The 15,326-nt window shown below is 53.6% G+C and overlaps 1 protein-coding gene across 2 annotated transcripts in view; it reads left to right on the plus strand.

Moving 5' to 3' along the window:
• SMAD7 (SMAD family member 7) overlaps positions 1-14,202 on the plus strand; it is a 29,932-nt gene extending 15,730 nt beyond the window's left edge. For both annotated transcript variants that reach the window (XM_030336397.1, XM_030336398.1), the window contains exon 4: positions 12,127-14,202. In XM_030336397.1, the coding sequence (XP_030192257.1) occupies positions 12,127-12,665 (539 nt within the window). In that variant the 3' untranslated portion in view covers positions 12,666-14,202. The remainder of the gene's footprint in view (positions 1-12,126) is intronic.
• The last annotated feature ends 1,124 nt before the right edge of the window (positions 14,203-15,326 follow it).

Genomic DNA, 15,326 nt, shown 5'->3' on the forward strand with positions numbered 1-15,326 from the left:
CTCTTGGACGATGTCATTCATCGTTCTGGTGACAGGGGCTAGTGCCCTGACCCATGCTGCTAAGGGGCCCTCTTTAGGCTGGAGGTCGGAAAGAGATTTGTGTGTGGCTTGCTTGCTCCCCACTCACTCCGGTCCCCCACCCCAGCTTTTTTTCCTTAACGTGCGTTGTTTTGTTTTCATAACACAACAAGAGCCCTGGGGTGTGTAAGAGCATTGTTGAACACTCGGTGAGGGTAACTTGTCCAAACAGAGCAGGACGCCAAGGCAGAATGCTGTGGGCAGGTGGTGTGCCCACAGAGGTTGCCGGGCCGGCGCCTGGCTTGGAAACACCTCCGGATCTGCCGCAGCTGGCTGGGAAGTTGGTGAGGACAGGGGCTTCTCTCTGCCCGTCTCCCCTGGGAACTGGGACACGGCCTGGGCCTTTCTGGCTGACCCCTGCCTGGAAGGCATGCTCCACTCCCAGCCAGGTTCCCTCTTACCTCCCTCTGGGAGGTGTCAGGCTGGGTGGACCACCTGTTCTGGGAGAAGCCAGCCTGTCTCCGGCTCATTCATATAGTGATTATTTATTGAGCACCTACTATGTGCCAGCCTCTGCAGGTTTGGGGCTGCCAGAGCCGGAACGAAGAGCAGCATGCAGGGGTTTGTCTGGAGGGCTTTTGGGGTCAGCGAGGTGGAGGCTCTTTCTTGCACGGGATTTGGCTCTGTCTGGAGTACAGACAGAGGGCGGCTTCTCAGGCAATTTCTACAGGACAGAAGGAGCTTGGGCTCGGAGCCGGGCCGTAGGTGTTGTGAGACGCGGTAGAGGTGCAGGGATGGGCCCCTGAGGTGATTGTCTGAGCACGCCGGGTTGGCAAGAGCTTTTCTGTCATCGGCTTTTGCCTCTGCTTTGGTTGTGTGGTCTGTCGAGAGTTGAGATAAAACAAAGCTTGTGGATAAACAGAGGTCTGTCTCCTCGGGCTCCATCACCCCCCCCCCCGCCGGCCCCCGATTGTAAGATAATAAGCAGTAACCTTAGGAGGTACAGTTATAATCCAGACCCTGGTATAGTACCTGGGAGTGCTGTGTGGAGCAGAGGTGACCAGCCTTGCACTGGCTTAGCCCCGGGGGGGGGGGGGGCGGCGGCGGCTTGGGGGGGGAGGGGTGGGCACCAGACACAGATGTCTGGAGAGATAGTATTTAATGTCTTGACAGCCACAGGGCAGGTGGGCTATCTTCAAAGCCCTGGAGCTTGACTTTCCCTTTAGAACTCCTGTGGGCTTTTGCAGATGCAACTCTTGCTTTTGAATTTTCAGTCTGATGGTCAAGCCCATTTCTGAGATGCCGGCCCCATGTAGGAGGCCCCTGGCGGTGGTTTTGTACAGGGTGGTCGAATATGCAGTGACCAAAGTGTTTTCATTTCCGTGCTCATCCTGTCCCTGCCTGTTTCCCCCAGGCTGACCCGATGGCTCTGTTCGTGGAGGTCCCTCATTTAATTTATCTATCTAGTTTATCTACTACTGTGCTGTGGAACCTCACTGGCCAGAAACAAATCAGAGCTGGTTTGGCTTGGGGTTTGATCAGGGCAGAAAGGGAAGAACTGATCTCAACCCCAGTTTCATCTTGTCAACGTTGGGAGTTTCTGTCCGAAGACAGCTCAGTTAACTGGCCAGGGACTGTTCGCGGCCCTCGGGTTTGTTCATTCGAGTCGCCTTTTTACTTTTAACTTGGGGCTGGTCGCTCAACAGGAACAGAAACAGTAAGATGCCAGGCTGTGCTCTCTGTGGACTCACCTTTCTGCATTTGCCACTCGGAGGTTAAATAGTTGTCCCCATCACCCTATCCCGGCTTCCACTGCTTCCAGGCACCTAACAAGAAGCTGGAAATGTCGCCTTGCCCAGTAGGCCGAATGAACTTCTGAGGCCACCAAAGGGTTTTGAAGAGCTGCTCAGCCCAGAAAGTGCTTGGGGACCTCGCCCGCCCCAGGGCAGCCTCTTAGCCAGCACAGCCCCTCCCCCTCATTAATGAGTAACCCAGAGGGAGAAGCTGGGTGCGTTGTACAGCTCTTAGAAATAGGCCCATCTCCAGCTTAGTGGGGTCACAGTTCAAACCCCGCTGAGAGGGGTTTCCTGGGGTAAGGGGCTTGCAAAGATTCAGAAGCAACCCCCACCCCCAACTCCGGTCTCCGAGTCCTGGGAGGGCACCTGGAGAATGACAGTGGGAGGGAGAGCCCCCTCCAGGTGCCTGTCCCTAGAGGCTGGCCTGCTTCCGTGGTTGAAGGTGGGGATTTCAGCCTCCAGGGCCACGCCTGTCCTGGGGCCTCCGTTGTTTTTGTTTTTTTTTTCCCCTCGTCTGCAAAGTATAAGAGATTGGACCTGGTCTCTCCAAGTCCCCATGCCAGAATCTTGCAAGACCTCCTGTGATCTGTGTGGTCTCTGGTTCTTGGATTTGAGGGTTTGTGAGAATGAGACCCCCTGTTGCTGAGGTGGTGGGTAGCTAATGGCCTCTTGCCTACTGAATAAAAAGATTATAGTTCTTCACATTTCTTGGCTTGCAAACCTCTGGAGAATGAGTGAAAGTTGAGGAATCTTTCTTTCCCTGTAAAAATGCGTCTGCATATCAGCATTTGCATACATTTCCAGGGGGCCTTTATCCTTGTGATGGGCGGAAGCCCACCAGTGAATCCCCTGTACTTAAGGCAGGCAGGTTAACGGGGGAGCACAAGAAAGCATTAGAAGAGGTAGGGCCTTCTGTTCCCTTTCCCTTCCCCTTCCCCTTCCCTTTCTCCTTCCCCTTCCCTTCTTTTTGGGCAAAATATACCCAACATTTACCATCATGACCATTTTTTTTTTTAAGTTTATTTTGAGAGAGCGTGAGCAGGGGAGGGGAAGAGAGAGAGAGAGAGAGAGAATCCCAAGCAGGCTGTGCCATGGCAGAGCCCAACGGAGGGCCCTGAGCTCACGAAACTGAGATCATGACCTGAGCTGAGATCAAGAGTCTGAAGACACTTCACCTACTAAGCCACCCAGGAGCTCCATCCATCCTGACCATTTCTGAGTGCACAGCTCGGTGGTGTTAAGTCCGTCACATCCCCGTGCACCCACCGTCCATCTCCAGAACCTTTTCACTTGCCCAGACTGAGACTCTGTCTCCACTAAACACTAGCCACCCCCCTCACCCCCCCCCCCCAGTCCGTCTCTCCCCTGGCAGCCACCATTCTGCTTTCAGTCTGTGTGAACTTGACTCCTTTGGGTACCACATATGAGTGGAATCGCACCATATTTGACCTTTTGCCTCTGGCTTATTTCACTCAGCATACTGTCTTCAAGGTTCATCCGGGTTGTAACCTGTGTCAGAATTGCCTTTCTTTTTTAGTGTGTGTGTGTGTGTGTGTGTGTGTGTGTGTGTGTCTATGTCTTTATTCATTCATCCTTCAGTGGACACACTTGGGTTGCTCCCACTCTTTGGCTGTTGTGAATAATGCTGCTATGACCATGGGTGTGTGCATAATCGCTTCAAAACTTTTCTGGACATATACCCAGAAATGGAGTTTCTGGGTCATGTGGTGACTCCATGTTTAGTTTTTGAGGCACCGTCATAGGGCAGGGCCATCGTGACTTGTGTCTCTGTGTGGATCGATCGCGTGGGGTGGGCAAGTCAGACCAGCCGTCACTCCTGGATGCAGCTGGGTGGGTTTCTGGGTGAGCCCTGGTGCAGGGGGAGTGAGAGAAGGGTAGGGATGGCAGTGGGGGTGCTGAGTGTCCTTGCGTGGGAGTTGGGGGGCAGCCTGGCTCTCTGCAAAGTAATACAAGCCACATTGGAACCCAAAAAGAGTGTCTGGCCCGGAGTCCTCTGAAATATGGGGCACACAGCACAGAGCAGCCATTGCGATTTATGGTGGGCTCCAGGGGGCCTTGCCATGGCAAGTGTAGGCTGGGGGAGGCTTCATCCCTCTTTCACGGGGAGGGCCTGGGGCAGGCCCCAGGCCTAGGAGGCCCTGGTGCTTTGGGGGTGAAAGGGCTGGGATGGCTGAACAGTGAGTGTGTCAAAGCCAGAGAGATTAGATTACAGAGGCAGACAGAAGTAATGATTAACTTTTCCAGTCTGCCTACTGTTGTTTTTCCCTGTGAGCACAGTGCGGGCCTGGCCTGGCCAGGCCCTGGTGTTGGGTTGTAAAGAAAGAAGGAATGACGGCTCTCGCGAGCTGGGTGGGGGGAGCCAGGAGCTGGCCGGAGAAGGGAGCCTTTTCCATCAGATCCCGCGTTGGAATTTATTGGCCGGAATGCAGTAAATGTTCAAAATGCCATCCCATCCAACAGTTTTCATAATTGTTATGGAACAAGGGGAGCTGGGGGAGGGGAGGGATGAAAAGGACTTTTGTTCCTCCCTGTGTTTTTCCACGTCTTCGATGGTTTTTCTACCCCCTAGAAAAGCTGGAGCTGTGTGGGGGGATGGGAGGGGCAGGGCAGGGCCTGCGACTGGGTCCTGTAACACTGTACTGCCTTTTGGGGCCCCGGAGGTCAGTGTGCATGGGGCTTTATTAAAATGAGGCCCACAGCAAAGGCAGGCCAGAACTGTTCTGTACCTCTGGGGGTGTGTCCTTTAAAACAGTTGACATATGCATCCATTTTTATCAAGATCCTCACTGGGCTTTAGTGTGTATCCTATGTACTTAGAAGGGGTCAACACAAAGAAGAAAATGCGGGACTTTTTGGTGGTTTAAGAGAAGATCCTTTTGTTGGATTCATGTATGCATTCCCACTTGGGAATCCACATGTGGAATTTGTTGGGGGGGCCTGGGGAGAGGGCTAGCTCTGGACTCTCTCCAGGAGGGAGGTGGGTGGGTCAGCTTAGAGATTTGACTTGGACATCTTGTGTCTTCCTGGGACTGGCCGGGGTCATACCCCGTGGACGGGCAGGTGAACAGATAATGCCATGCGGGTCGGGGGGGGGTGTTGTATGTGTGCAGGTGTGTGAACCCCCTTTCTGAAAAGAGTGGCTTAGTTATTTAGGGGGGGAATGGTGGGAGCTTTGTGGTACATGAGGGAGGGGAAGAGTCTTGAAATTCAAACTCGAGAAATGATGAGGCTGGGTGCATACCAACAACAGCCAGAGAGGCCCATTTACTGTAAATATTATGAATGGAGTTGGCCAGGCTGGGAGTCCCCACCCTTCCTCTGAGTCCTCTCGGAGCCGGGCAGAGCTGGCCTCCTCAGAAGGCAGGCAGCCGGGTACACGCTATAATTTGCATGGCTGAAGACTGGAGCACAGGAAGCCGTGTCAGCCCGGCTGGCGAGACAGACGAGAGCTTTTGATTTGTGTGGCTTCCCTCCCCTGCCCGGCGCTACCCTCAATTATATTCTCCGCTGGCCAAATAACTTCTCTTAGGAGGGACCCCCAGGATGGGGGCTTTGGACTTGAACGTTTGAGGGGCCTTGGGAGACGGGGCTGGGGCCAGTTGGGGGAGCAGGGGTGGGGGGGGGAGTACGTTGTAGCTTTAGTAACTGATTACTCATCATCATTAGTCTGTAAGGCAGAGTCACGAATCAGTCTTCCAGACGAGCAGGATCTGCCAAATTTGTAAGCTTGAGAGACCTCTCAGGAGGAGGAGGGTGATGATGGGTGAGGAACTTAAGGGCACCAAGCCTGGGCAGACCCTCCTCCCCTGGGGATCCACCTTTTCCCGAGGGCCACGAAAGACAAGACAGAAGGGACACGAGTTTGTAACTTGAAGTTCTTAAAGAAAAAAATTGGTTTACAGGTGGCCACAGCAAAGTCTGCCTCATATTTCCTTTCCCTTTTGATTTTGTTTTTATCGTTGCAAATTGGATGCAAAAATGTGCCCTGCTCCCCAAAGTGATTTTCTCATTCTCCTGAACATAATAAAAATAAGTGGAAGGAGCGTTCATAGGGATGGGGCATTTCTGTGATTCAGAGTGTAGCCAGGGGACTGTCAGAGCCCCAAGGTGGCCTGCTGTGCCCCGGCCTCCTTCACAGGAGTTGTGGATGGGTGGGTCAGACTGAGACTCTTCGGGGGGCAAGCCATTTGGCCAGGGTCGGAGAGCAGCATGCTACCAAAGAAACCGGTTCATTCCCTGCTTGGTGCGAGGGAGCTGGACCCCACACTCAGCCCTAAAGTAGGAATCACGTTTCCAGAATGTGTTTTGGAAGGACGCGTCTTTTTCCCCCTCTAGCATTTGGAGAGCTCCGGTGGCCTTAGAGGTTCTGGGGTGGCTGCCCACTTGCCTGTTTGGCAAGTGACCTGTGTCTCATTTCCCCCTTCTTTAACATAAGGACAGTAATAGGATGCGACCTCACAGGGTTGTCACCAGCCCCTTCCAACAGGGCCTGTACATTATTAGGGGCCGGCGTGGCCCAGAACTGTTCTGTCCCCTGGGGAGGGGGGGGGTGGGTGGGTAGCATTTTCTAAGCGGTTGGAGAACCCAAGACGAGAGGTCTGAGAGATGAGACCAGCATGTGTAGCCGCAAGCTAGTTCCTGGCCGCTGGCCACTTTGTATCAGATTGTCACAACGGCCCTATGAGGCTGGCACTGGGAGCTGTTTTAGGGGAAGAGCTTAAGTCACCGCCAAGGTCCCATGGGAAGTAGGTCTCAGCAGGGTGTCTGACTCCATAACTGGTGGGTGGGAGGATACTGCACAACACTGGAGTTTCCGGGGGGGGGGGCAGGAGCTGGCTGGGCACAGGGACCTGAGCAAGCACCCTGGCCTTTGAAGGAGACCCCATGGTACCCGCTGCCCACCATGGTACCCAGTCCAGCCACCTCAGTGGAGATAGCTTGTTGCAGAGTGCTGAAAACAACCCAGCCTTTTCTCAGTCTTGCCGTCTACCGGCCAGAGTCCAGATCTCTTTGGTGGAGGAGCTTGGGGTTAGTGGTGATGGGTTGAGTCTGAGCGTTTTCTGGGTAACTGAGGGTGAACCTGAAATGTTTCGAGTTTGTTTCACTCCCTTTGGGTAACTTGTTCCAAACCCCGGGGTTGTCCCTGCTGTCTTAGGAATCTGAGGGTGCCCTGGCAGGATCTGTCAGGATCTGGATGAGGTTGTACACATGGCCGATCAGAGCTCACTCTGGAACTCAACGGTGAGCCCAGACACCTCAGCAAGCGTCTGCTTTGGTTTCTGGTCATTTGCCTCTCAGACGAGAGACCAGCAAGGTTCCTCGTGAATTGAGAGTGTTTGGGTTGAGGACAGATCGGGCAGATTGGCCCCTCGTCCCCATTATCTCAGCCCTTGTCCCTGAAGTGGGCTGGTTTGCTCTCAGAACAGCCAGTTTCCTGATCGGGGTGGGGAGCAGGGCTGACTGGTGCTGTTAACCTTTGAGATGTCTGAGGTGGGGGAAGGACAGGATGAGGCAACCCTTGGTGGCGCCTGAGTCCCGAGGAGGGAGGACCCTGGACCTACAGCAGGCGAGGCGTGGCAGTGTTTGCGTTCCAGGATCGCCAGGTTTAACTTCTCTGTCTCCCTTTGTGCCCTTTGCTTGCCCTCACCCACCTGTGTCAGGCAGCCACTTCTGCCCTGTCTCCCCTGGCTTCTCCATCTTCAGCCTTCTGGCCCTGCGGGACCACTGTGGAGGGGGCACACAGGCCTTTGCCCACGGTAGGATTTTGGCAGAGAGATGTCCTTGAAAAACATTTTTTTAAATGTTTACTTACTTTTGAAAGAGACAGAGCATGAGCGGGGGAGGGGCAGAGAGCGAGGGAGACCCAGAATCCAAAGCAGGCTCCGGGCTCTGAGCTATCAGCACAGAGCCCCACGCGGGGCTCGAACCCACGAACCGCGAGATCATGACCTGAGCTGAAGCCAGGCGCTCAACCGACTGAGCCACCCAGGCGCCCCTAGAGAGATCTTCTTAAAAAAATTTTGTTTTTAATTTTTTAAAGTTTATTTTTAAAAAATTTTCCTTTTTGTTTATTATTTTTATAAGTTTTATGTATTTATTTTGAGAGAAAGAGCGTGAGCAGGGGAGTGGCAGAGAGAGAGAGAGAGGGAGAGAGAAAAATCCCAAGCAGTTTCCGAACTATCAGTGCAGAGCCCAATGCGGGGCTCAAACTCATCAACCATGAGATCGTGACCTGAACTGAAATCAAGAGTCGGGCCCTTGGGGCACCTGCGGGGCTCAGTTGGTTAAGGATCCAACTTCAGCTCAGGTCATGATCTCACAGCTCGTGTGTTCGAGCCCCTCATTGGGCTCTGTGCAGATGGCTCAGAGCCTGGAGCCTGCTTCGGATTCTGTGTCTCCCTCTCTCTCTGCCCCTCCCCCGCCCATGCTCTCAAAAATAAACATAATTTTTTTTTTTTTTTTTTAATTTAAAATCCTGAGCTCTGGTCACCCTGTGCCATTGAGAACCTTGGGCGTGAGAGTCATTCATGAGCCTCCAGTCTTCTAGAAGGGTCAGGTCTGTTCATTCATGACCAGGGTAATTAAATAACTCTTTGTAAGAGGCAGGGAGCTCCTTGTTAAGTGGTCTTCCCTAATGCAAGTGCAAACACAAGCAAAATCCTTTCCCTCCTCAACACCCACCCACCCCCTTCCCTTTCAAGGGTAGATTTTATGCTTTAAGGGAAATGAGGAAGGGGAGGGGGGGGAAAAACAACCTTAAAGGAATTTTAGGCGGATTCAGCATTTTTCTGGGGTTGCTCCAAAAATTCCCTAAACTGTAATAAAAAGAAAAAATTGTGAGCAGGCATCTGATTAGTTGGCTTTTTACAACACAGCTTTTCTTTTTGGATGCTTTAAAAATGCACAAATACAGTTTTAAAACAAGCCCCTGTATAGTTTTCTGAGGAGGGAGAGAAGTTGCCGAAAATACCGGAAAAGGGTTGTAAAGCTGAGGGAAGTTAACAAGGGCCTGCGAGTCTTGCTTTTGGAGGTTAAGTATCAGCGACCGGGAGGAGAAGCCAAGTTGGGCTTCTGAGACTCTTCCTTAGTCCTTGGGAATGAGGGGGACTCCTCTATGTGAGAGCCTCCCAGCCCCTCGCCGTGAGGCCTGGGAAGCCCCTCTGGGGGCGAAGCGTCTGCACAGACCTTTGTGGGGAGACGCTTGTGGGCTGTGGGCCCAATTCAGGGGAACGTGCTTCTCTGAAGAGGATGCTGAACGTTTCCCAGAAATGGGCCCACATGGTGCAGATCTTGGGGGCCGGTCTCTGACTTGGCAACGTGGGCTGTTGTCACGGGCCCCCAGAAGTATGATGTGTTACAAGGGGCCTTCGCGGGGGTGACGGTTTCGCTGGAGGGCATGTCTTTGTGCCCAGAGATAGCCCAAGAGCAGTGAGGAGAAAAGGGGCATCAGGGTGCTGGGAGGCTGGGGGGTGACAGCGGGGCAGGCTGGAGGGTCAGGGCAGGGGAGGAGCCGGCGAGGGTCCTAGTGGGCTTTCAGGGGCCTTGTTCACACACAGGGACACCCATTCCCCTCTGTTTATCTGGGCTGGGCCATTAACCTCAACAGAAAAAGGCTTTTTCCAGGGATGTCTGGCGGCAAATTGCTGGGTGGACTGGCGGGCTGTACAGATGAAAGAGAAACCCGCCAGAACACTTCCCCCCTCCCCCTCTCCTCCCCCTACCCCCCACCCCCAGGGCTCTGGGCCAGTCCAGCCCAGTCCAGCCCGGCTTCCCCCGCCTCCGGAGGCTGCTGGGCAGACGGGGCCCCCCACCCTTTACTGGTGGGCCTGGCATAGGCAACTTGATCCCAGGCCCCCACCCCACCCCACCCTGCACCTCCTCCCCCTGCCCCTCTTTTTTCCCTGCTAGCCGGTGCCAGGTTTCAGGGGGGGCCAAGATCCATGAAACAAAGTATCGGGAGGCTCCCGGAGGGTCTCCTGCACCTCCCTCCCAGTGACTCCCCAGTCTTCTTCCCAGACCACATTTGTCATCCTGAGTTGGGATATAATAATAAGCGAGAGCTTCCTACATTTCAAAACTCCCTCCTCCCCAAAACAGTTCGCCCCGTACCTTCCAGAAGAGGGCTTTCTCCTTCCCAGCAAACTTGCACGCCAGAGTATTCTTATTTACATGGATATTATGGGTCTTTGGTGTAGCCTTCAGAGCTGAACTCCCTCAACAAGAAAGTTCAAAGATTGCCAGCACTCACGAATTTATTAGCAGTTGATGGATACTTTGCAGAAACAAGTTAATGCCTGATGAGTCACCTCTGCTTGGAGCCCTTGTCCCTCTCTTGTTTTTCCATATGTTCCAGTGTGTATGCACGCAAGCACACGCATGCTCACATAACACTCGCACATGTGTTCACACTCACGGACACCCAGTGTCTCTCACATGCACTTGTGCTTTATAGATGCATGCGTTTTGGGGGGCAGGCCAGTTTTCTGGGGCTGATTTTCAGGGGGGTGGGGGTTGAGGGAGAGGAGTGAGCCCTCAGCTTCCCCATTTTGTGTGGCTGTCTGGGTAGGCATTTGGGAAGGTCGGTTGGGGTGTCCGGAGGAGACAACCACTCAGGATGTGTGTTCGTGGCTGCCTCCGTGGGTCACGGTGCGCATTTGCACGGACTGATTCACAGAACACCTCCATGCAAGACTGCTGCTTTAAAAAAAAAAAATAAATAAAATAATGGAGCCGACTGGTTCCCAGGTCCTAACATGCCTGTAAAGGTTGGAAGCAGTTATGTGTTGAGCTGCCTTGGGTTAGTTGTATATCCAGCCTGCTGGGGCAGCAGGACATGGGTCCCTGAGCCCTCCTCCACCCCTAGCTGCCATGCTATAGACTCCATCAGCACTGGCCCTCCGTTGTTCCAAAATCAAAACGGCCCAAACAAACCAAAAAATCGTCTCACAGCCAACCCCCGCCTTCAGGCCCCAAACCCTCAGTGAGTGAGCAGTAAGGGCTACAGGGGAAGGCAGGAGGAGGTCTCTGCTGCCTGCCTTTCCCCATTTTTGTTAACAAATACAAGACTTCCGGTCTCCGCCCTGCCCCACAAACCACAGCGTTCCTGCAGCCCGGCCCGGCTGGGGAGATTTATGGTTCCCAGTCTGAGGCCTGCCCCGCTGGCTCCAGCTTAAGGAGGAGTTGGAATGCCAGCCGCTGGGGCCCCCTTTCCCTCCCTGTGATCCCCCCCTTTAAAGACCTCCTAGTGCCTGTTCAGGAAAGTCACCTTCCCAGGATATCATTCCCCCCCCCCCCCCCGCCCCGCCCCGGGTCTCCTGGCTGCCTGTGGGAAGAACCAAGTCTAGGAAAGTTGGGGTGGGGCCTCTGGGGGAGGGGGCAGGGGTAGTGGGGAAAGGGGGCTGGGGCAAGGTGTCTGCATGCTTCTAGGGAGGGAGGGGAGAGAGGGGGTACAGGCAGAGAAGGGCACTTCAAGGAAGGTCAACCCATTTCAGACACATAATCTTCTGTCTGGGCTGAAGGCAGCTTCGTCAAGGTAGTCTGAGTTAACACCAGTCGGTGTGTTGTGATTTGACATTTTGACCAAATTCACCCTTTGCGTACAGAGCTGCTGCTGACACACACACTGAGAGATGGTTTTCTATTAGGAAGGTGTTTCGGCCCCAAAGCAACTCCATTTTCCATTTTTATCAGACAGCGCTCCTTTATGACTTGAGGCACTGACCTAAGTGCTGGGTGACACAGAGACCGCATAGCACATGACCCTGGAGTCTGGAGACCTGGGTTCTAGGTGTGGCTGTGTCGTCCATGGGGCCCAAGCCAGCAGGCTTTCTGGGTCCTGGTTTTTCTCCTGAGGATGACCAGGGGCTAGAGCAGCTAGCCTTCTGGGGTCCGTCCAGTTTAACGAACTGCAACTCTAGGCCATCTGGAAGCCCTTTTCTTGCCCTAAAACAGGACCAGTGAAGTTCCTAAGGGTTCCCTAGCTTCTGGGCTCAGCAGGGATGGGGCTTCCATTGGCCCCACGGGTCAACGTGATGGCGTCCTGGGTTGGGGGAGTGGAGGAAGGAGGTGCCCCAGAGAGCCCCGTGTTTAAAGGTGGGTTCTTGCACCACTGGGTCAAGATTTCTGAGCCACAGTAGGACTGCAGAGCCGGCAGCCTATCCAAGCACCAGCACCCCCTCTGTCTTAGGAGAGCTCGAGGGTGGTAACGAACTGCGGGTGTGTGCCTCGATCCTTGAGGAGGAAAACGCCAATCCCCATCACCACCAACCGCGTCTGCCATTTTGTTTTGTAGATTCCCAACTTCTTCTGGAGCCTGGGGATCGGTCACACTGGTGCGTGGTGGCATACTGGGAGGAGAAGACGAGAGTGGGGAGGCTCTACTGTGTCCAGGAGCCCTCCCTGGACATCTTCTATGATCTACCTCAGGGGAATGGCTTTTGCCTCGGACAGCTCAATTCGGACAACAAGAGTCAGCTGGTGCAGAAAGTGCGGAGCAAAATCGGCTGTGGCATCCAGCTCACGCGGGAAGTGGATGGCGTGTGGGTGTACAACCGCAGCAGTTACCCCATCTTCATCAAGTCAGCCACACTGGACAACCCGGACTCCAGGACGCTGTTGGTGCACAAAGTGTTCCCCGGTTTCTCCATCAAGGCTTTTGACTACGAGAAAGCGTACAGCCTGCAGCGGCCCAACGACCATGAATTCATGCAGCAGCCGTGGACTGGCTTCACTGTGCAGATTAGCTTTGTGAAGGGCTGGGGCCAGTGCTACACCCGCCAGTTCATCAGCAGCTGCCCGTGCTGGCTGGAGGTCATTTTCAACAGCCGGTAGCCGCGTGGGGAGAGGACGGAGCGGGAGCCGAGCGGGCCCAGTCCAAACTACTTTGCTGCTAATACTTCCCTCCCGAGTGCTTGCTTTTCACGCAGACTCTTTCGTCGTTGTGTGTCCCCGGCCCCCGCCCCCCCACCCCCCACCGTTCTGGTCCTCGTTTCTGTTCTGTTTTGTTTTGTTCTTTGAGAAATAGCTTATGAAAAGAGTTGTTGGGGTTTTGGGGGGAGGGCGGGGTATGGCTGGCCGAGCACACCCCGGGATGAAAAGGGGAAGCAACAGTGAGCACCCAGCAAAACACAGTGGAAGAATGGGGAGCAGGCCCTGACTTTGGGGACCTCGTTTTCCCTCGTCAGGGCGCGTGTGTGAGTGAGTGTGCGTCGGTGCGCGCGCGTGTCTTACGGTGACTGCTGAGAGGCCTGCGCCCCCAAGCTGTGTGTCGCCTGCCCTTTGGACATATGCTCAGTGGGGCAGAGGCCGTACCTGGGCAAGCTGGCAGCTGGGGTTTGGACAGCTGCCAGACGCCAGGCTCTGCCCCTCCTCCCCGCCCCCGGGGAAGCCTCCCTGCCCCACCTCTCCCCTCCTAGGACACGGGCCTGTCTGCAGGCTTCTTAGAAGCAACCCTGCAAAGAGGCTGAACCAGAAACCAGTTGTTTCCTGCTTGTCCTAGCTCCCCTCCAGCCACCCTGCTGTCCTTGTCACCTCTTTCTTTTTTGGCCATCTGCTCCTGGATATCTCTTGAGACGGGCTTCCCGAGGGCTGCCGGGGGCCACCCTGGCACAGTATTGCCCACCCAGCATCCTCCCAAACCCCTCAGCCTCTGCCCTGCCCTGGTCATATCAGGTGCCCCCCCCCCCCCACAACCCCCAACCCCCATCCCCACCTCCAACTCCGAAAACCAGCTCAGCACTTTCCTCCCCTCTGCCGCCTGGGTGTTGAGCTCTGCTGTTAGACCAGCGAGGGGAGCCGCCCTGGGAGGGAGACTTCTCAGCAGCCCCCCTTCCCACCAAGAAGGATTCAGTCCATCATAACCCAAGGTACCACCCTGGGCTGTCACCTAACTCTTTCATTTCTTCTACAAACTCATACACTCGTATGATACGTTGACACTGCTCTTAGCTCAATGAGCATGTTTAGACTTTAACATAAGCTATTTTTCTAACTACAAAGGTTTAAATGAACAAGAGAAGCATTCTCATTGGAAATTTAGCATTGTAGTGCTTTGAGAGAGAAAGGACTCCTGGAAAAAAAAAAACCTGAGATTTATTAAAGAAAAAATGTATTTTATGTTATATATAAATATATTATTACTTGTAAATATAAAGACGTTTTATAAGCATCATTATTTATGTATTGTGCAATGTGTATAAACAAGAAAAATAAAGAAAAGATGCACTTTGCTTTAATATAAATGCAAATAACAAATGCCAAATTAAAAAAAGATAAACACGAGATTGGTGTTTTTTTCTATGGGTGTTATCACCTGGCTGAATGTTTTTCTAAAGGAGTTTATGTTCCATTAAACAATTTTTAAAATGTATACTTGATTCCATGTCCTCTAGCTCCTTTTTCTTCTGCTGGGAGGGGAGTAGGGAGGGGCATCCTTTGGAATCAGGACATGGGGTCTCTTCGGCCCAGTGCTTGATTGGGGACGGGGAGGTGAGTCACCAAAGGGACCTGCAGGACACCTGCTCTCCCGGCATCTGTTACAAGGACCCCTCTTCCTGTTGGTATGCAGTGACTCTAGGGTGTAGCTGGCCAGGCATCCTGAATTTGTCACCCTCGGGGAGCCCCGAGTTGCAAAGGTGGGTGGATTTCTGCTGTTTGAGCTAAACCACGGTTTGGACTCAAAGGCCTCTTGAGAAATGCTAATACATGTTCATTTATGCTCGAGCGTTAGTGCCAAATGGTCATCTGGGCCAGCTTATTCACGTGAGCTGACGGGGAGCTCACTACCTCTCAAAGCAGCGTTTTGCTTTTTATCAGCTGAAGTGAAACCTGCCCCCATTCTAGTTCTGCAACCCAGAATAAGTGTAAAATCCCGTGTCTGGAAAACACCCAAGGAGGGTTTTAATTAACTCCTGGGGTGGTAGTGTGGAGGAGGGGTGGGATTGGGAGGTGTTACATTAGGGAGCCGGCAAAGCCATTTTGGTTTGCTCTAACTTGCATCAACCCGCAGGAAGCACTTTAATAATAATAATAGCAGTCATTTATTGGATGCGTAACCAGGTGCCGGGCACGATGCTAAGCATTCAAGGGGATTAATCCTCACTGGGACCTTCTGCAAAAATGCAGGCTTTGAGAGGTTAAGAGACTTGCCCAAGGTCGCTTAGGGAGGAAGTGCTTAGATCAGGAGGATCTGACTCCACGGTTGAGTGGGTTTAGTCCTTGGTCCCTGCTGAGATGTTTATTTGGTAGAATCCTGTATGGTGACAGCCCCGAAACTCACAATCAGAAGGTGGGCCACCACACTGTGGCCTGGCCCCGCTGTTTGGGCAGGACCTTGGCTGCGGGAGGCAGGAGCTGCTGTGGCAGCAGCACCTGTGTGCCCTCCTGTGTTACCTGGACTTGACTTTCGGCCCCAGGAGGCTGGAATTGGGGTGGGGGAGTGTGGACCCCGGCAGCCTGGCCTTCTGTGGGCAGGCAGAGTAAGAGGGGTGCATA

This window comes from Lynx canadensis, chromosome D3 (genome assembly GCF_007474595.2).
Source record: "Lynx canadensis isolate LIC74 chromosome D3, mLynCan4.pri.v2, whole genome shotgun sequence".
Taxonomy (NCBI): domain Eukaryota; kingdom Metazoa; phylum Chordata; class Mammalia; order Carnivora; family Felidae; genus Lynx; species Lynx canadensis.